General features: G+C 42.8%; 2 protein-coding genes across 2 annotated transcripts in view; one reads left to right on the top strand and one right to left on the bottom strand.

Moving 5' to 3' along the window:
* Window positions 1-15,693, top strand: part of svep1 (sushi, von Willebrand factor type A, EGF and pentraxin domain containing 1) — an 80,368-nt gene extending 64,675 nt beyond the window's left edge. The window contains exons 34-49 of the mRNA XM_070929424.1: window positions 491-575; window positions 722-913; window positions 1,277-1,444; window positions 1,647-2,319; window positions 2,727-5,455; window positions 5,669-5,903; window positions 6,266-6,421; window positions 7,103-7,166; window positions 7,637-7,810; window positions 7,935-8,111; window positions 9,045-9,227; window positions 10,579-10,749; window positions 12,141-12,236; window positions 13,371-13,466; window positions 14,331-14,424; window positions 15,425-15,693. Coding sequence (XP_070785525.1) covers window positions 491-575; window positions 722-913; window positions 1,277-1,444; window positions 1,647-2,319; window positions 2,727-5,455; window positions 5,669-5,903; window positions 6,266-6,421; window positions 7,103-7,166; window positions 7,637-7,810; window positions 7,935-8,111; window positions 9,045-9,227; window positions 10,579-10,749; window positions 12,141-12,236; window positions 13,371-13,466; window positions 14,331-14,424; window positions 15,425-15,455 — 5,324 coding nt within the window. The 3' untranslated portion in view covers window positions 15,456-15,693. The remainder of the gene's footprint in view (window positions 1-490; window positions 576-721; window positions 914-1,276; window positions 1,445-1,646; window positions 2,320-2,726; window positions 5,456-5,668; window positions 5,904-6,265; window positions 6,422-7,102; window positions 7,167-7,636; window positions 7,811-7,934; window positions 8,112-9,044; window positions 9,228-10,578; window positions 10,750-12,140; window positions 12,237-13,370; window positions 13,467-14,330; window positions 14,425-15,424) is intronic.
* Window positions 15,694-15,933: 240 nt separating this feature from the next.
* On the bottom strand, window positions 15,934-19,358 carry LOC139305544 (thioredoxin-like). Its single transcript, XM_070929425.1, has 5 exons — window positions 19,241-19,358; window positions 18,571-18,675; window positions 18,363-18,428; window positions 16,701-16,766; window positions 15,934-16,194 (listed from the first exon to the last, which is right to left on the bottom strand). The coding sequence occupies exons 1-5, from the start codon at window positions 19,262-19,264 to the stop codon at window positions 16,129-16,131; spliced, it is 327 nt and encodes a 108-aa protein (XP_070785526.1). The 5' UTR covers window positions 19,265-19,358; the 3' UTR covers window positions 15,934-16,128.
* Between the last annotated feature and the right edge of the window lie 1,625 nt (window positions 19,359-20,983).

Genomic DNA, 20,983 nt, shown 5'->3' with positions numbered 1-20,983 from the left:
TCTAATGAAAGCATGCTATTTGTTGGATTATGGAAAATGTAGGATCCAGTGTTTTTGGAGCCTTTGAAAGTGTCAGGATATCTCGACCTCTTCTGCTTCAAATTTGGCCTTTCTTTTTTTTTAAATCTTTCTGTTGTGAGTCCCACATATTCATGGAAGTGCAATACTTAATCACTGAAGTAACCATCTGATTAGCGCTCCCCTCTCAGTCACATCTCTTTGGCTTCTGTCCATTTATGTACTTTCCTGTGTGCCTCTTTTATCCTTTCAGTGTAAAATGTAATGGGGCATTTATCCTAGACGAAGTCTTTGCCAAAATCTAATCTACATTTAATCAATAACACTTACAGGCGTCTGTAAATTTATCTCTCCTCATATAAATGTGTACAGCGGTTCTTTAGTCTAAAGACAAAGGTAGCAAGGCTTGCATTTAGTCACTTCATGTTTTCAGTAGAAAACAGCAGTTACTAATAATCTCTGTGCACTCTAGCTCTATCCTGCCCGCCACCAACTGTTCCAGAGAACTCCATCATGAAGGGAAACAACTTCACCTATGGAAGCAAGGTGACTTTCAGGTATCATTTGCATCCCCTACAACACCAAGGTGTAATGATAGCAGTAGGAAATATTACAGAAGGTGTTTACAAATGTGTCAAATTAAATATTACAAGCTTGGAGTTTCTTGTTAAACTCTGTTTCACTTTGTTTTCATTCTCCTCAGCTGTATGAATGGCTTCCTGCCTCAGATCCCCTACGAGTTCCAGTGTCTCACTAGTCTGAGGTGGAGCGGGACGCCACCTGTCTGTCACCCAGTGACCTGCGGGAGGCCTCCAACTATCGGGAATGCCGACTACACCCTCAACACAAACACATACCAATCCACTGTCACATATACCTGTGCTGAGGGATACAGGTATGGATAAATGACCGTCAGCTGTACTGTTCACTATCCCGTCTGATGATATTTGATCAGTTGAATCTTTATTGTTTGGAGCATCAAAGAGTCCACTGTTTATTGAATCTGAATAAACCACATCATTTCTCTTGAAATAAGTCCTTTTTATTTCAAGTTCAAATTTAAGCTTATAGACTCAGTTAACTCGTCAGCGCAATGCAGTTGCGACCTCCAATGACATTATGAACTCTTGAACTTTGAATTTGTAACATGTCATCAGTTTTGATTTATTTATTTTCACAAGTTGTCCTCTATGAATCTCTGTGACACTGTAATTACAGTAGTGTGAATGTGTAAACTAAGTAGTGTGTCGGTGCGAAGACCACAGGGCTCCATGGAAGTGGTCTGTGAAGCGACAGGGGAGTGGAGCAGGCCTGTCCCGCGGTGTGTGAGCGTCCTGTGCAGCGAGCCTCCGGCCCTGAGAGACGCCGTGACCATAGGAGAGAACTATGAACTGGGAAACAAGGTGCACTATGTCTGCAAAGAAGGGTAAATGTGGTTGAAGTCTACTCAGTTATCATTCTGTTTTGTCAATAGAAACTGAAACATGTTAAAATTAAGAAGATATATTTAGTTAATGCCCATGGAGAAATGTGTCTTCTGCATTTGACCCCTCTTCAAATTTTACATTTGTTACGTGAGCTGTGACTTCTTTTTGCCCTTTGCTAATCACGTTTGGTCTCCTTCACAGCTACACTCTGATTGGCCCAGAGACCAGAGAATGTCTTCCAAGTGGCCAATGGAGTGACAGCTCTGCCCAGTGCGTCCCCCGCTCCTGTGGACCCCCACCTGCCATCGACCACGCTGAGCCCTACGAGAGCCACCAGCTGTTCGGAGACACTGCTAACTACTACTGCACTGACGGATACACTGCTGGCAACAACTCTAAGATGGTGTGTAATGCTCAGGGTGTGTGGGCGCCCCCTGGTGGCATGGAGGCCCCCCGCTGCATCGCGAACTTCTGCCTGCGTCCACCTGAGCTACCCCATGCAATTTTAGATTCGGTCAACAAACCCAAATACGCCAGCAACACTGAAGTGAGCTATAAATGTGAGGAGGGCTTCATGCTCAACACCACAGCCACACTGAGATGTCTGATGGGAGGAGAGTGGGAGCCTTCGCCGTATGATATCGGCTGTGTGCCAGTGAGGTGCTCCAAGCCTGAGAGCATTGATCGGGGCTATGTGAGCGGATCAAACTATAGTTTTGGAGCTGTGGTGGCGTACAGCTGCGATAAAGGCTTCCTGATCCGAGGGGAGAAGAGGAGGACCTGCAAGGCCAATGGAGAGTGGGGAGGAGCTCTGCCTACCTGTGTACCTGTGTCCTGCTCCGCTCCTCCTTTACTCAAGAATGGATACATCCAGGTTAGTCACATACACCAGAATTATTACACACTGCACACATTAATCCGTCTTATAATGATGAAAAATTATTATATTTTGATAACAATAATAAGAAATAATACATTTTTTATAATATCATACAGCCTTACTTGATACTGGCACGAAGCCTGTTTCTAACCTTAAAGATTCTATTACATGTCAGTAAATTCCTAATAATTCCCCAAGACGTTTACTGGAAGAATGAAGTTTCAAATAGTAAATAAGTGATAAATACATATTTACTTATTTATTATACTTATTATAAACTTTCTAGAAATTATTGAGAAGTTACATGTCTGTAAAAAACACATATTTTCATATTTCAAATTGGTTACATGACTGATTGTAAATATATTGATTGAGCTATCCCTCTGTTTATTCCCCTATAGAGCAGAGGTCGATTAACCTTCAACAGCAAGGTGACATACACCTGTAATGCAGGATACAGACTTGTCGGTCGTCCAGAGCGAGTTTGCCAAGCCAACCGACAGTGGTCCAACAACGACCCTCCCACCTGTGTCCTTTTGACCTGTGACCCTCCTCCCGACATTGTCCATGGACATTACAGGGGGTCTGATTTCCAGGTGGGCCGAAAAGTGCAGTATGTCTGTGATGAGGGTTACGAGCTGGCCGGGGATGCCACCTGGACCTGTCTGAAGTATGGAAAGTGGGATAAGACGAGGCGTCCACGCTGCTCACCGGTGCAGTGTCCTGAGCCACCGCTGGAGGAGAACCACCTGGTCCTGAAGGGCCTGGACTCTGAATCTGGAACAGTGGAATTATCCTGCGAGGATGGCTACGTCCTTGAGGGTGCCCGGATCCTCCGCTGTACCCCATCACAGGAGTGGAACGACACTTTTCCTGTGTGTAAGAAGGTTTTTTGCGGCCCGCTGCCTGAAGTGTCATTTGGTGGCCCTTCCTCGTCCTCTCCCCCATTCCCTTTCAGCTCCGTGGTGAGCTACACATGCATGGATGGCTTTACTTTAAGAAAAGAGGCCTACGTGTCCTGTCTAACCAGCGGGCAGTGGAGCAGTCCTTACCCAGAGTGTATCCCAGTTGAATGCCCTCAGCCTGTGGAGATTTCTAATGGTATTGTTGATGTTCAAGGTCTGATGTACCTCAGCAAAGCACTGTACAGCTGTAAGACTGGATATAATTTAGTGGGTAACTCTACTGTCCTCTGTGGAGAGAAGGGACTCTGGATTGGAGGAGTACCTTCTTGCCGCCCAATTGAATGCTCAATCCCTAAACAGATAGCCAATGGAAAAGCAGTTTATACAAAACTCCAATTTGGTCACAGTGCCACCTACTCATGCCGTCGTGGTTATCGTCTTCAAGGCCCAGAGACTCTGAAGTGCCTGGCCAGTGGGGAGTGGGACATTGAGCCACCTGCTTGTGTGCAGATATCTTGCACCCCACCCCAACCTATTGATAATGGATTCGTAGAGGGCCAGGATCACAGTTTTGGTGTCACTATTTTCTACAGCTGCTTACCTGGCTTCCAGCTAGTAGGACAGGACCATCTGACCTGTGAGGAGTTCGGCTGGTCCAGTTCTGTTCCTGTCTGTGTGCCCTCAGACTGCGGCCTGCCTCCTCACATTGACTTTGGGGAATATATTAGGGTGACACAGCTGGGTGTTGGCTCTGATACTGCATCTAAAGACACTGGAATACCGGCCTCACCTATGGACTTGAGCTTCCTTCATGGGACGTTTATCGAGTACCGTTGCCACAAAGGTTACGACCTCACAAGCCCCACCAGGTTGGTGTGTCAGGAGGACGGAGGCTGGAATGGGACCGCCCCGTCCTGTGTCCCAGCAGAGTGTGAAACACCACCCAGTCCAGAGCATGGGTGGGTGAATGTGACTGATACCTCCCTCGGCAGTATGGTCAAGTATACTTGTGAGGAAGGATATGAGCTGGAGGGGGAGCCTGTGAGGCAGTGTGTATCAGGTCGACTATGGACTAACGACGCCCCAGTTTGTCGCCCTGTATCCTGTGGCGACCCAGGTGCTATCTCTAATGGCACAGCTCACGGAGGTGCTTTTGTGTATCCTGAGGTCCTGCACTATGAGTGTAGTCCTGGATTCATCCTAAAGGGTAGGGACACCATCGCCTGTCATGTGGATGGAAAGTGGAATGGGCCGAAGCCTTGGTGTGAGCCAGTATCTTGTGGTCCTCCTAAAGTCCCCAGTGATATTACTTTTAAAGGAGAGGAGTACAGCTATAATAGTGAGATAGAACTGAGCTGTCAGCCTGGTTTCCTCTTACAAGGGAAATCCATTAGTGTTTGCCAGACTGATGGCACCTGGAGCCATGAGTCTCCTACCTGTGTACCTGCCCGCTGTGGCAAACCCTCACCAATAACCAATGGGCATGTGTTGGGGTCAGAGTTTGGCTTCAACAGCAAGGTAAAGTATGAATGTGATGAGGGATACACACTTAACGGAGATCCCACGCATATCTGTCAGTCAGATGGACTTTGGGACAAACCTGCCCCTCGCTGTGACATCATAAGTTGTGATCCACCTGAGGACATCAGTCATGGCTTCCTGAACGGCTCCAGCTTCGACTACGATGATGTGGTGGAGTATGTCTGCTTCGATGGCTATGAGGTCGTCGGGGATCCTGTCCTGCGGTGTACTGCTCAAGGCTTCTGGGTGGGCACCGTGCCTCAGTGTCGACCCTGCATCTGTGGTCTACCCGTGGTGAAATTTGGGGTGGTCCTTGGTCGCGACCGTGCCTGCGGAGACCGAGTGCACTTCCAGTGTGACGACGGCTACAAGCTGCTGGGTCCCTCTCAGGCGGTGTGTGAGAAGGGAGGGATGTGGAGCCCCGGTGTGCCTTTGTGTGGCCGGGGGAGGTGCAGTGCCGCCCCGCCTACAGTCCCTAACGCTGTCCTGCAGGGCGGCAGTGCCACCTTCTCAGACACAGTTATATACAGGTGTCGGCCCGGCTACCAGCCAAAGGGGTATCCACACCTCTCCTGTGGAAGAGACGGCAGGTGGGGTGAACCCAGGATTAGCTGTGAGCCTATGAGCTGTGGAAAACCTCCCGCTGTAGCCCACGCTCAGGTGGTGGGAGACACCTTCACCTTCCCAAACCAAATCACATACAGGTAAATTAGCCAGTAAGGTGAAACTATAGTCCAATTACATTGCATAACCTTGCCGTGTATCACCTGACCTCCTGCATGTTTTTTAGAAAGCTGTATTTCTGATAGCTCTAACTCTAGCCCTAAGTTTCTGCTCTTTTTCCGAATCAGTTTTTCTCATGAATGTCGCTTCTTTTTGCTTTCTTCATTTTCATGTGTTTCCCTCTTGCTCTCCAGGTGTGAGGATGGGTACGAATTAGCCACACAGACATACTCTCTCTCCTGCCAGAGTGACGGCACCTGGTCCAAACACAGTGTTCGGTGCCGCCCCTCCCCCTGCCCGCTACCCACCAACTTCTCCATCCCCCATGTGGTAGTCACTGGGAAGGAGCTCACTCCTGTCGGGGGCACCATCACCCTCTCCTGCCCTCCTGGTCTCTACCTGCAGGGGTTAGCATTAGCTGAGTGTCAGGTAGGAAAGACATTGGTCAATTATTTATTTGTTTATTTAGTCTCATAGATTCTTAATCTTAATGTGACTACCTGGTGGAATAAACTTTAACAAGATGTTCTTGGTCACTCTATGTGCTAAGAACACGTTGTGCTAGGTAACGCTTTTTGACAATGAAGTGCAGATGTGAAATGTCTGTCTGCTATGACAGACCAGTGAAATCCAAAGAAGTAGCCATTATGGGTGCAATGACCCATGAAGAAATTTCTCTCTGCAGAGGCAACACTTGGCACATAGCTCTCCTCTTTTCCACTCAACATGTCAATTAGAAACCTTGAATAATGTAGTGCTTTCCTGTCCTGTCTGTTGTATTGTGTTATAAGCTGGGTGGAAGCTGGGCGCCAAGCATCTCCTTAGTTTCCTGCGAGCTGGTGGTTTGTGAGAAACCCCCTCCTCTTCTTCACGGTGTCACTGAGGGGGACAGCTACAACTACGGAGACTTTGTCATGTACTCATGCCTGCCAGACTTTGACATGAAGGTACGGCTCATCAGGCCAAGTTTCCTTTTGTAGAATTTAGTAGTTTAGCAGCTAAGATTAGAAAACATTTACCTCACCTGAAAACATACACAGGGGAAAAAAAACATGCAAAAAACACAGCTGTATTAGAAAACATTCTTCCTTTACTGAGTTTATTGTAACAATGCATCTTTTTCCAAGTTTTCATAACTCCTAAAAGAACTAATATTCTCCTGTAATACAACAGAGGGCTTCCTCTCCTCTCCTGCACTGTGCTTTTAAACAACAGGCTGTCCACGCTGAGCTAATGGATAACAATCAGATTACAGAAAGTCACATGATTTCTCCTTGGTAATCAGTACGAGTGTGTAGTTGCAGAGCAAACAGAAGAAGCTGAGTCACTCTGTTTCTGATATCTGTCTCTATCTCCAGCCCACTGATACACTAGCCTCTTCAATTTGAATACTCACGACAATGAATGCCTTTTATTACACTGAAGACACATAGAGAGGACAAACTGCTGACTTTAATAGAAGCTAAAAGAGGTTCATTGTCTAAGCCCAAAGTGAAAAAATACATACCGTGCATTGTATCACGTTTCCTGCTATTGCTACAGATCAATATCGAGTAGGGCACACTTTGCTGTGTTTGGGTCATCTACTATTCTTGTAGCTTTACACTTTACACTTCTTCTTGTCACAGGGAGACTCTGTCCAGACCTGCCAGGGAGACAGATCGTGGAGTGGCACCCAGCCAGTGTGTGTTGGTAGGTTTGTTTACAGACCAGGAAATGTCCGTAAGAATGTCAAATATTTAATCCCATTGTTGTAAATCAGTAAACCTTGGAGCACACCTTGAGATCACTGAAACCTACAAAGACTAACAAGACAACACATTAAATGACAGGTAGACGAGGATTAGAGTCACGAGGCAGCGCCTGAAATTTCACATGAAGACAATTTCTCATGTGTTCCTGTTACAAAACAAAAACGGGCATGTTGCACAATCTGTGCTTTGCTAATTTGTGCTGCAATTTGTGTGGAAAAGACAAAAAAAACCTGATCCCAGTCAGAAATATTTAACATTTTCAAAAAAAAGTATAGAGGTGAAGGTATAGAGGGTGTAACCTAGAGTTCCTCATAATGTTATGCAACCTGTGACAGTATACTGTACAGACATACATCAACCCCACCACGCCCTTGACACTTTGTTTATGCTTGTCTGTTGTCTCCTCAGCACAGTCCTGTGGGTCTCCTCCCACAGTAAAAAATGCACAGGTGCAGACAACAGGAGAGACTTACCTACACAATGCCAGTTATGTATGTAATGCTGGCCTGCAGTTGGTCGGCCCAAAGACTGTCATCTGTCTGGCTAACGGCACGTGGAGCCCACCAGCTCCTACATGTGAAGGTATGGAGGGTTGCCATGGGCAACACAACCCGCATCCATCATCGTTATTCGTTGTGTTTCTTTCTTTTTCAGTTTTTCTTTCTGAGTCATAATTTTAATCCCTTATCATTTTCTCTCATGTCAGTGGCCAAAGGCTGCGACAGCCCGAAGCAAATGCTGTACGGTAAAGTGCAAGAACACAACCTGAACACAGGGCGCGCTGTGGAGTTCCAGTGTGATAAAGGTTACAACCTGGTGGGAGATCGCCTGGTGGTGTGTATGGGGGGCAACACCTGGAGCTCCACTTTCCCCACCTGCCAACGTGAGAAACTCACACAACCACAGAAACATGCACGCAAAATACAGGGGAAGTCTAACTGATGTATTATTATTATGTATAATATTACTACCTGCCACTGTGTACCACTCACTGTGTTTATCAGGCTTCCTGTTATGCTTGACTTTCTGCTTTCTTCACAGCTTGTCGACATGATCGCTGTTGCACATAGATAACACAGTGCGAGCAAACACCCTACTCTAAATTCTTTGCATCACTGAGTTTCAACATCTGTTTCACAACAAAGCCTGCGATGAAAGCGGAGTTAAAGTTTGAGTCAGAGCCCTTCACTGGAAAAGACACTTTTTTGAGTCTTACGTCAGGATATGCGTAAAAAAGCCATGACTGATAATTTCAAAATAATGAAATATAAAACTCAAAAACATATATACTATATACACATTTCTTTGTATGCACTGTTAACACCAAACAAATATTAAGTGAAAATAGGAACGCCTGTATCACATACTGCAGTCTTATATGAGTCCTGCAATGAATACAGTCTTTGTGAAACTTCAAACTTGGTTGTGACTCACTTCTGTGGTAATGTGCCTGTGATGGTGTCTCATCAGATTACATTACATTTAAAGAAGTTTTCAATGTTTGTCTACCTCAATTTACATACATGGAGAAAAAAGAATATCACAGAGTATAGCCTAACTAATTTATATTATTGTAACTCAAAACTTTTAGATTTTATAGGTATCATATCAGGTATCATGTATTACTCTCTCCCTCCTAAACTTCCATATACATGTATATTCTCAAACTGTCTCAAATCCAATCCATGTTAGCGATTACAATCTGTGGTGAACATTTAAGAAATGATCATTTTGTATTACTAACAGATATTGTGTGTCAACTGTATAAAGACCTTAATTAGTCTAAAAAACAATCCTTCGTCTGGGTTCCTTACAGCCAAGTCTTGCCCGGCTCCTCCAGGCTGGAGGGGGGGCAGTAGCGGGAATGGATCCCAGCAGGAGTTTCATGTTGGACAGTCAGTCCGAGTCACTTGTCCCAAAGGCCAGCAAGTGAAAGGCAGCGGCACCATCACCTGCAGGCCAGACCAGACCTGGAGCCCTATCAGCTCTGTGTGTGAAAGTAGGTGAAAAGTACTGCATATGCTCTTGTTGCACGTTAAGTGAGGATCTGGTGGAAAATATATATTAGTATAGATAACTATTGAGAATGAGTTCTTCAAAAAGAAGAGTAATTTATCTTCTGTTGCAAATATTCAAAATATTTCAATAATCAAAGTTGCGAAGTCACTCTTTTATTTTAAATAAATCTAAAACCACAGTTCCCCACATAATCCATCAATAATAAAGTCTGACCAGTCTATCAGCTATCAATAATATTGACAGATATTGGATTATCACTGATATATCAGTATCAGCACATGTGTTGATAGACAGGTAAATATAATTTGCAATACATTTTGTTTTATTGATTGCATTAAATTAATTTTTCTCAATTTAAGGCAGGGTTACTGTTCAAAATGTACTGCCATCTTCACTGTTTCTGTCGTCTGTGGTAGTAAAGTTTATGGTTCAACTGTAAATGACCCTGTCTCAGTACATGTGTTTGTCACAACTCTTTCAGTTTTGACAGATGAGATCCAGGTCATGTGATTTAGTTATGTTTGTGGGAAAATCAAATGTAATTATTAGGATGTCTCTGTACTCAAACTATAATCAAGTAAACGTGTATTTGATATTGCACATCTCTGCATGCTCCCCTTGTCTTGTGCCAAACACTTGCATGACCGCTGGCTTAAATCTCAGTCTTTCTCTCTGTTGTTGTCCGTCTCTCTGAGCTTTTATCAAAACAAATGGGAGCTGCATCAAACACTGTGTTGGTGTCCTGTATGCTGGACTAATTATGGGCACCTCTGCAGCTTCTATGGCAACCTTTGTCAGATAATCCTCTGATCTTTCTTACGTGCAGTTGTCCTGAATATGCAACACAATGGTGCTTACGTTGCTATGGCTCGTTGTTTGTATTTGCATGGTGTTAATTCTCCTATATGCATGTTTACCGTAATCCTTTTAGTCCCGTTTTTGGCCCCGAGGGGTAGTCCACCGACAACTGAACTATCTGACACATTTGGATATTTTGCATGAAATTCACTGTCTTCACAGGTCATGAGGGATACAGAAAACATTCAATGGACACATCTTATTGAAAAAATTTTATAGATATACAAGGGGCAGACAAAATGACAGAAGCACCATACAATATGATATAGAGGCTCCACAAACAAACACATTTTTGGTCATTTTTAAGGTTCTTGTTTGTATTGTTGCTGAGCAAATCTGTGGTTACTTGTTGTCTAGAAAGTTGCTTCCTGAATTGGTGAGTGTCAAACACAGCAGCATGTTAAGGCCGACATTAACTTAGACAGACGTGTAGTGAGTAACTCGTGAGTCGTTCCATCTGGGTTGTTGTACAGGGGTGTCCTGTGGCCCCCCCCTCCACGTGGCCAATGGGGTGGTGCGGGGGGCGGTGTTCCAGTTCGGGGACGTGGCGGTGTACTCGTGTTTTGGCGGCTACGCCATGGAGGGCGTTGGAAGGAGCAGGTGTCTGGAGAACGGCACCTGGACGCCGCCTCCCACATGCAGAGGTAGAGCAAACACGCCTCTGTGTTTAACAGAGGGGACTCTCCCCTTTCCCAGACACTTCCTGCTTCATCTGACTTTCCCTTTTGCTCATGACGCCCTGCTGCTTCTCAGCCTTTTAATTCTGCTCTGGTCTGCTCCTGCTCACCCCCAACAGATACCATCTTCTCTGGAGGGCATTAACGTTTCTGTGCCTGCTCTCTCTGTCCTCTAATGCCTTCTTCTACTGGGTTCACACCAGTTGCATGTGCCTTTTCCTCATTACCAGTTAAGGTTGGGAAAGGATATGGTTCAAGTAGTCAACCTAAAAAGGCAGCTTCACCCCAGAACCTCTTCCCTTTCACTGTACCCTGACTGATACCTTCAGATATGAGTACTTTCTAAAGCCTAGATCCAGCCTCATTAAAGGAAGAAAAAAAAAGATTGGGACCATTGTAGTGCCTATTGGTGTATTTTTCTTATTCCTGTGGAAGATTTGGATAAAATTGTTGGTTGTAATTTTTTTCAGCTATGCAAAACATCCATAGTTTTAGTTTCTGTGTATGGCCTTCAGGATCAAAGTGGAGGAGCTTCATTTGAGAACTGTCATCTGTCTTACAGTGCAAAGAGGAAAATATATCAATTTCTCATATGACAGCTGGCTCAGTTGACCAGACTCCAGTGCAGTTTTAAGATATTCTGTGTGGAAGATTAGACATATAGATGCTTTGTCCTCAAAGTGGATATTCTGTCCAGCAAGCACAAGCCAGAACATGTACTAATCCATAAACATTGTTTAATGACCAAAATTTAAGACAAGAGCTGTAATTTGAACAGGAAACAAATGTGACCGATTAAAACATCATGGGTACATGGGTACAAATGACACATCAGAGCATCAAACCAGTCAGACTCCATATTCATGAGCTTCCTCGCTTGCTGCAAATTTAAAAAGGAAGAGAAACCACCGCCGATCCCCCACGCAACATGAAATTCAAATGGCCTCTCGCATGTTTTACACATGAAAACAAAGGTTGGATCCAGGCGAGCCTTTCCTCAACAGCTGCTGTGTTCGTGCACGTTCCTGTCTCCTCATACACGCTGAAACACACACACACAGACACAGTCGGGGCATTTCTGTTGATGCGAGTTTGTACTTGAATTGAATCTGCAGTGTGTGAATGCTGCCTTTTGTTCTCGTGCATGAGGTTGCATGGCCGAGAGTTGCACCAGATGCTCTGGAGGGCGTGGCAGAGAATATAACCTGTAAAACGTTTCTTATTTCACTGGAAGAGGATTGAATGTGTTCGGTATCTAACTCTCCTCTGTGTGAGTACACTTGAAGATAGTCTAATGTATGTAAAGTATGAAAATGTGTCTTTGATATGCCTTTGTGTGTGTGTGTCCTCTCCCTCAGCAGTGTGTTGGCTGCATTGCCAGAACGGAGGTGTGTGTCAGCGGCCCAACACTTGCTCCTGCCCCGAGGGCTGGATGGGCCGACTTTGTGAAGAGCGTAAGTCAAGTATCGATAAGTCAAAAATCGACACACACTGTCAGTAAACTAACACCCAGAACATGATCCTAAGTGTGTTACAACCCAAACTCAAACAAAACCCTCACTAACACACAGGGATCCAACTGGCTTGCTAAGCAGATTTTAGCAGACAATGGTGCACAAAGAGGGTCAGAGATAATGGAGTGACGGCTTGTTTTCAACTGAGAAATTGAGTTATTGTCATTCAGTCTCTGCACTTAAACAAAACACTGTCCAACAGTTTATAGATATTTAGTCTCTTGCTCACTCAACACAGGAGTTAAAGGAACAATAATGCAAGAATCATGTGATTGGAAACTGCTCTCAAATTGACTGAAAAGATTTTAAATACACAAAAGACATTCACGTTTCCCTCAGGACCAGTTGTAACAATCTTGAAAATCCCTTAACTTTTAACGCCATCATCAATATAATCAATTTAAGTGAGTTGTTTAAGACCAACTACCATCAAAACTAATGACATTCCCATCAGCCGCAGCTGTACTCGCATGCTAACACGCTAAACTCAGATGGTGAACATGGTAAACATCATACCTGCGTAACATCAGCATTGTTAGCAGTGTCATTGTGAGCATGTTAGCGTTTAGCTCAAAGCGCCGCTGTGCCCCACGCACAGCCTCACAGAGCTGCTAGCATGGCTGTAGTCTTGATAAACCTACTGGAGAGAAGAAACTCAACACCGTGTTAAATGTGTTTGTTAATTATTATGCACTTTAAACACTAAACACTTGTTTTTAAGATTAAAATATGTGTGTGGCCAAAGATTACTGTAGTTCTCAAACAGTTAGTCCGTCGAAGGCATCCCTTTAACAATTAGCAAAAAATAGAGCTATTAATGATTAACTTTACTGTACATTGTTGTACTTTACACTTAACACAGACTACTGGAGAGATTATGCTCTTCATGCAGTCATCTTAAATTTCGGATCACTTCTTCTTCAGGACAAAAATTCTTCTGTCAAGCCTGCAGTCATAGAGATCTTGAATTTCACAACCGAATCAAGTGTCTGGGATTTCAACAAAGAGAGATAGAGGGGATTGATGACCTTGAATGACTTCCTGTTTACGCTCCTCTCTCTTCTTTAATAACAGCCATCTGCATCCTGCCGTGCCTGAATGGAGGGCGCTGCGTGGCACCCTACCAGTGCGAGTGTCCCACCGGGTGGGCGGGCACGCGCTGTCACAGTGGTGAGTTCATGCGCGAGCCAGTGATGCTTTCACATGTTTAGGCTGGTACCTGCGCATTAATAACACAGCGACGTAAAGGGAATCCTGTGAAGCGAGGGTTTACTCTCTGTATGCACTCCCATCCTGATGCCACTGACTCAGGAGGGTTGTGTGACGTATTATGTATTTGATTAGATATGAAGTCATAAATACGTAAATAACAGTTTAGCATAATGATATCATGCATGATTGCTTTATTAAAATTAATCTACTTCTTCTTTATTGCTCTGCATGCTTATAAACTATTTCAATAACTATTAGAATTGTAATCTTACTGTCTTTACTGACTTTTAATGCATTTTGCTGCCGGAGCTCTGAAGCTTTAATATGAGAAACCCAGATAAAAAAAAAACATTTTATGAATGTATCTTTTTTTGTGTTTTATTTATTTGTTCCTACAAATATGCCTTTTTAACAACGTATTGCATTATAGCCATCTCACTGGGCTTTTATCAATGACAGTGTTGATGATGGTAAAAATGGACGGCATCAAGGAGAAAGAGGAGTGAGAGGGCACTTGACCATCTGTCTGTCATGACAGTGTGTTACAGGTTTTGTGCTCCGAGAGCTCAAAGCAAACACACTGAGTCAGCACTCCTTTAAAGGGTACTTCCACCAAGATAGACTTTTTGTTTTCTGCTGCTGCATTTTTCTCTGGGTGATATATAGTTTGTTGGTGAGTGGTTCTTTTTATGCAGAGAAAGTTAATATCTGATGGGCGACTATCTCTTGAATTTATTAGCGCCACTTCCTCATGAGCACAAAACTGCACATACAGTAATGACGATTGTGCTGTGTTTCATGTTTGCGTGTGTGTGTCCACAGCTGTGTGTTCATCACCTTGTCTGAATGGAGGCAGATGCATCAGGCCGAACAGATGTCACTGCAGTCCAGGGTGGAGCGGACACGACTGCTCCAGGTGAGTAGAGACAAACCAAAAAAAGGTCTTTTAAAAATGCAAAACTATCCCGAGATTGTTTTTCAAACATTCCAAAAATAAGTTCTTTCACATCAGTGATTCATGAATTACTATGTAAAGCTAGATATGTATATAGAAGAAATGTAAGTATTAGTACAAAACATAGGGGTAGAGGTATCATATTTATGTGTTTGTGCTAGTCAACATCATATTGTGGTTTCAGAAACCAGATACCATATCTGAAACCAAGATACTGCAGTTTATCCAGATGTTTAAGCACTGCCTGCCATGTGCAGGTGCATCCTCAACTCAGGTTACATACAGTTCAGTTAGTGTAATAAAAAAATATGATGATTATGTGTAATGAAGCTCTACAGTACATGCTGACACTGTTACTGGTGATCAAATGGAGAAGCCAAGCCTGCAGAGTTTATAAACTCAGCAACAAAAGAGATGACTGTGGAGGAAGTCAAAGACACCCCTGCACGCATACAATCAGAAGAACATGCAGGGAAATTAATATCAAACATGACCAAAACCAGGTTAAGACTCCTAACTGGGATACTAGTGTGCACGTTCTCTGGGTGTTGTCAAAAAGCATTCTGGGAAATGTTGGAAATCCTAAAATGAATCAATAGGGAACTACACTTACCACTCAAGGAACTGAAATGAGTTGAGCAGGCATATTCCCTGAGAAAGGAAAAACCTCATCATCTGAAATATTGATGGGCGGTACGTAGCAGCCTTTACTCTTTAAAGAGACAGTGTTTGGAAATGAATATCTCCATCAGTGGAGGAAAAGAAAGACTACGTACATGTAAAGTCTAATTTAATTCCTCATGGGTTTTTGCACTCAGCTTTGATGCACAGTTACAGCTTTATTCTGTCATATTTTGAATATTAAGTCATTTTTTTCTTAAAAAAAGGGCTGTGAAAGAGCCCCACGAAGCCTGAATTTTATACATGACTGAATACCGTTTCTCCTTCCTTCTGTTTGCAGGAAAAGGAAATCAGGATACTATCACTTCTAAAGGTTCCACTCAGTTCTATGTGAATCGTCTTATGAAGGGAATTCTTGTATAGTTAACTGACACACTTGTAAACCATTCATTCTCATCTCTCTGCAAAAGGCAAAGCAAGAACCATTTTGTAAAATAAAGCTGTATTTTTTCATATAGAGACTCAACAGTATTAAACATATGCTGCTATATACTTGTACGATGTGTAAAAAAAAAAAATTGATGTGATTGTCCAATGTATATGTGTAAACTATTCTCACATTTTTATTAAAGCATAAAATGCCATTAAATGCTCTCTTCTGATCAGATTCTTTGCTCGTACAGCAAGGGGTTTTGTATCAAAAGTCATGCGATGCGTTCAAATGTGAATTAGAAGAGTACAAAGTTTGTGTAACTGATCTTCATTTATTAAATCCACCTGGTTGAACATAAAGAAAGTTCAGGAGTTAGACAGCCAATTTGTCATTTACAAAAAAAAAAGAAAAAAGAATTAAAAGTGGTCATCAGGTTTTAATCAAATTTCATCCAGTTGTTGAGACAGTTGATACAGACACTGAGCTGACAGGACTACAGGATGTAACCAGTACATGATGGGTGGAATACAAGACCTGATGGTTATTGTACATAAAATGGGAACTGGGATTTCTTCGGCATGTACAGAGGGTAACGGTGGCTACTGTGGTTTTTATGTTCTCAAAGTTGCCAGTTTTTCCAGCAGTGTAGCTTTGTTAGCACCAGAGAACTCATCCACCTGAAAGACAAGAGGATTAAAAAAAGAAAACAACTTTAAATTACAGAAAATAAAAATCACACTGATACAATATTTTTTGCTTTACTATGGATCAAATCAACAGTTCCTGTCAGATCTATGGGGCCTTTAACAAAAAAAAAAAAAAAAAAAAATCTCTTTTAGATTATTGTTTTGGTTTTATAGCCCACAAACTCCACCCTCATCCACACTGGGCCTCATGCAAGAGCATTCTCCGTCTCCTATCCTAAACCTCATACTAGTGATAGATTCACTAAACTTGCTTAACTGGACATACTTGTCGTAAATGGTCTAGACCACTCTCAGACAAAGGCAGGCAGACACATGTTGAGATTAGCCTGTGAGGAAAGTGGAGCATTTAGCAGCTAAAGAAGCCAGATATTTCTTCCAGGGATTCATCAGGTGGCCAGAAACACGACTTACTTACTTAACAACTTTATAAAAAAGGTGATAATGTCAATGTTTATTAATTTTCATGCAACACTTACCTTCGCTCCATTCTTGTAAAAATGGAATGTGGGCATGCAAGAAATTTTGCACTCTGAACTCACATCCTGAAAAGAGCAAAAGGGAAACAGTAAGATGGATGGACCAAGTCAACAACACTTCTACGCCCTTTATTGAGGACCATTCAAGTGAACATGCATGAGTCAAACAGACAAATACATGTGTGAAGCATGAACTGGAAGGTCAACAAAACTGTGTTGTGTTGCGAGTACAGGGCCGAGCCTCCCCTCAAGCAAGCAGTAGAGTAACTTATACAGGCTTTGGCAGCTTTTACATGCACGTGACGGACTTGTTTCAGGCATCCAGATACAAGACGATAAACAGGAAACTATTGTGAGTTGTTGGGTGAACAGGACACCTGAGCCTCTCCCTCCATCCTCACTGCCTTGTTTCCCACAGGACCGACCCCAATTATTGTTCTTCTTCACTGTCTGTATATTAAATCTGTCTTGTACCACAGCAGCTGTTTATTTGTAAAGACAGTTACAGGAGGAAGCTTGCACCTGTTTTACAAAGTTATCTGGAAACATTTTCTGTGTAAAAGGTTAATAACTTTAAAGATAAGATTATGAGCCACTTGATAATACATGTTTTGTTGACTTACATAGGGAGAATCAAACAAGGTATCAAAGTTTCATATTAACAGCTTTACAGATCATATATTACCTGGAGTTTGGCCAACAGCTAGAACACACAGCATTTGTAAACACACCCCTTATGTCTGAATGTGTGCCAGAAAATTACCACATGTGGTTACAATAAGCCACCCAGAAGTCTTTGTCTCTTTAACATTGCTGTGTTGTAGCACTGAGACAGAAAAACTTTGGTCACATGAGCCAGCTGTGGTTCCACGTGGCCTGGTGAAATGGATTTCATGAATAATCCACATTGCTTCGAGTATTATTGACATGACCCCCAACAACACCAGAAAAAAAGGACAATTACCTTCTCTCACATAAAACACCAGAGTTTCCTTTACAATTTCCACCAATGATCAGCTGTTGATGTGACGTGATGTGCACGTCAATCTTTTCACTTCTAATGCTCAAATATGTGGCTCACACCAGTGGCGTGTGGTCCTTTAAGGGCGTTGAGGCGCCGCCCCTCCTGTGGCCTAATTTGTCAGACGGTGCGGACATTTCTCTTATCTCCCCACCCAGTATTGATATTATTTTCTGGCTAATAATTACGTCTTTGAACCAACCTGGCAACACTGCCCAAGTAGCTAGGAGAGGCGCTGAAACGGAGCGGAGGATTGACAGATAAACAAGGCTTTAGCTAGCCTGCTTGCTTCTTTTCTTGGTTGTCAATAGTGTGTGTGTGTGTGTGTGTGTGTGTGTCAACACCGACACAGACAACAGAGGACAGAAGCAGCGCGCCCGTAAATAACACCAAGACGCAGTGGACAATCGGCACCGTTTTTTTTTTACGTGACAGAGTGGCGGATAGCATGCCAAGATTTAGTAGCCCCACCTAGTGGAAAAGTCACGCCACGACACTGGTTAACACACAGGGCTACATGGAGAAGAAGAACACTGTGTGTTGGAGGTGTCTGTGCTAGCGGCAGCTGTAGTAAACCTGCTGGTCTGTCAGACTTAAAAAAAACAATCACTGAAAAATAAAAACAGAAGTGGCACGCTTACCTCAGCCTCATCCACGTCCACTTTCAGGAAAATCACGTTCGCGTTCTCAGGTTTTAACGACTCTTTCTGCAAGAGAGTCGATCAGTGAGCATTCAGATATGAATGACAGAGTGTACATAACGTCCGCTGCCATACGATTGTGAGAAGAAGACTCTACAGACATCATCCAGCTGTGGTTGAGACTTGAGGGCCAAAACCATCCACTTACTTCAAATTCTGGCCCAATCTGTTTACAGGGGCCACACCACGTGGCTGTGAAGTCCACCACCACCAGCTTGTCTCCAGCTTCCTTCAGGATGGCCTTGAATTCCGCCTACAGAAAATAAAAACCGTTAATGTCTGTAACTTCTTGCGATGGTGATTAACTAACCTGACCTCACTTACATTTGGAAAGCAACGCTGTTTTGATATGCAATTTGTTTTACTTATTGCCGGCCGTTTGTCTCGTGATCATCATCTGCAGTTATTTATTTGGTCAGTGATGTAGTTTAAACATTTCCTTCATTATAACTGAAAGCTTTCACTTTCAGTGCCGTGTAACAGACAGAAATGCCGTTTTTCTGAACTTATAGTACAACCAGACCACATCACACACAGGCTTCAAACAAAGGCAGCTTATTGAATTCAAAATTGTACATTATTTTATTTTTCCATATTATACTTCAAACACTGCTTCTTTAGTTTACTCTGCATTTAAGACACAGGGAGGGGGAAACGGGAGGGGGAAACGGGCGCGCGGCAGCCCGGCTGGTGGAAGCCCCACATCATCGAACGTTATTAACATAAAACATCAACTAACCTAATGTTTAACAATGGCGGCTTCTAACAACGATAACCGCTACGGAAACAACACAAAACACAAACAAGATACAACTTACCAAATTTTCCACTTCGCGAACCATGATAACTGCTGAGTGACCGCGCCTTGGGTGGTTAACGAACGGCTAACTTTGAGAATGCCCGAGTTTCAGAGGATACGCTGCGTTTTTATTGCAGCTACATCAAGCTACTTCAACCATAGCGGAAGTCAGTGTGCTTTGCTTTACAAAATAAAAGTGTATCACTGTAAAGCGAGTTACTGAAAACAACGGCAAGCGTACACAGCGTTAAAGCGATGGGTGTGTGTTGTGCATGTGCAACCTGCTTTAACTGCATTCTCATTCCGTACGCATTTCACAATTAATATATTGTTAGTTTTGATTCTGTGTGATGCTCTGCAGAGCTTTCTCTGATAAAGACTTTTTGTTTTCTGCTGCTGCATTTTTCTCTGGGTGATATATAGTTTCTTGGTGAGTGGTTCTTTTTATGTAGACAAAATGAATATCTTTATAATTTGCTCATTGCCGAGAAAATGCAGCATCGTTTTTGTAGACTCGACTTCCTCCTCATGAAGACAGATGCATCAGGCCGAACAGATGTCACTGCAGTCCAGGGTGGAGCGGACACGTTAAATATAAGTATTAGTATAAAACATTATAAAATATAGTATCCAACTGTTTAAACCTTTAAACTAGGAACAATTTCTGGAGTTTAGTTATTAAGAATCTATTCAAAAAAAGAGTAATTTAGTTCATACTTTACAGAGTAAAACACATATTTAATGGAATATCTAAATCCTACTGGCTGCATTTAAACATTTGTTGGATATTTAGCATTCTCCATCCTGCATACTGCAGTCACACATGCAGAATGAGCGCTCTGCTCTCCCCTCTACTGTTGTACACGGTCCTTTGGGTGAAGAGAAACTGAGGCCTGAAGTAAACAAATGAGCTTCACCAGAAGTCCCATGTTTTCATGAGTCATCCTCGCCAGCGGTTTTATTACGAAGTGACGAATCTGTTGAATTTCTAAGGAAAGGCTCTTGCCTGCTTGCTCAGAATTATTCCAGGAAGTAAATTACATGATTTATATCTATACATTATCGTCCACTAGTGATGTACCTTACATTCATGTGTGTTTTGTTGCTGGTTGTTCTGCCAAGATACTTTCAATGAAGCTGTGAGGAAGTTTTGTACAAATCACCTTACAGGAAAAGGTTATGAACACACATTTCCCCACTGAGAGTGCTAGAATAGAGGAATTGCATTGCAGCAATGTTTTAAGTTTTTATTCCCCTCATTGTCAAACTCACTATAACACATTTCACTTGATAGCTTACAGTAAGAAATAGAGAGATGACGTATCAAAGGAGAGTATTTACATGCACGCCAGTATAATCAGAAGTATCATATTTATGCATTTGTGCCAGTCAACATCACATTGTGGTTTCAGAAACCTGAGAAACTCAAATACCATATCGGAAACCAAGATACTGCAGTTTATCCAGATGTTTAAGCACTGCCTGCCATGTGCAGGTGCGTCCTCAACTCAGGTTACATACAGTTCAGTTAGTGTAATAAAAAAATATGATGATTATGTGTAATGAAGCTCTACAGTACATGCTGACACTGTTACTGGTGATCAAATGGAGAAGTCATGAGATGCGTTCAAATGTGAATTAGAAGAGTACAAAGTTTGTGTAACTCATCTTCATTTATTAAATCCACCTGGTTGAACATAAAGAAAGTTCAGGAGTTAAGACAGCCAATTTGTCATTTACAAAAAAAAAAAGAAAAAAAGAA

Source organism: Enoplosus armatus, chromosome 23, assembly GCF_043641665.1.
Source record: "Enoplosus armatus isolate fEnoArm2 chromosome 23, fEnoArm2.hap1, whole genome shotgun sequence".
NCBI lineage: Eukaryota > Metazoa > Chordata > Actinopteri > Centrarchiformes > Enoplosidae > Enoplosus > Enoplosus armatus.
This window is presented reverse-complemented; position numbering and strand designations above follow the sequence as displayed.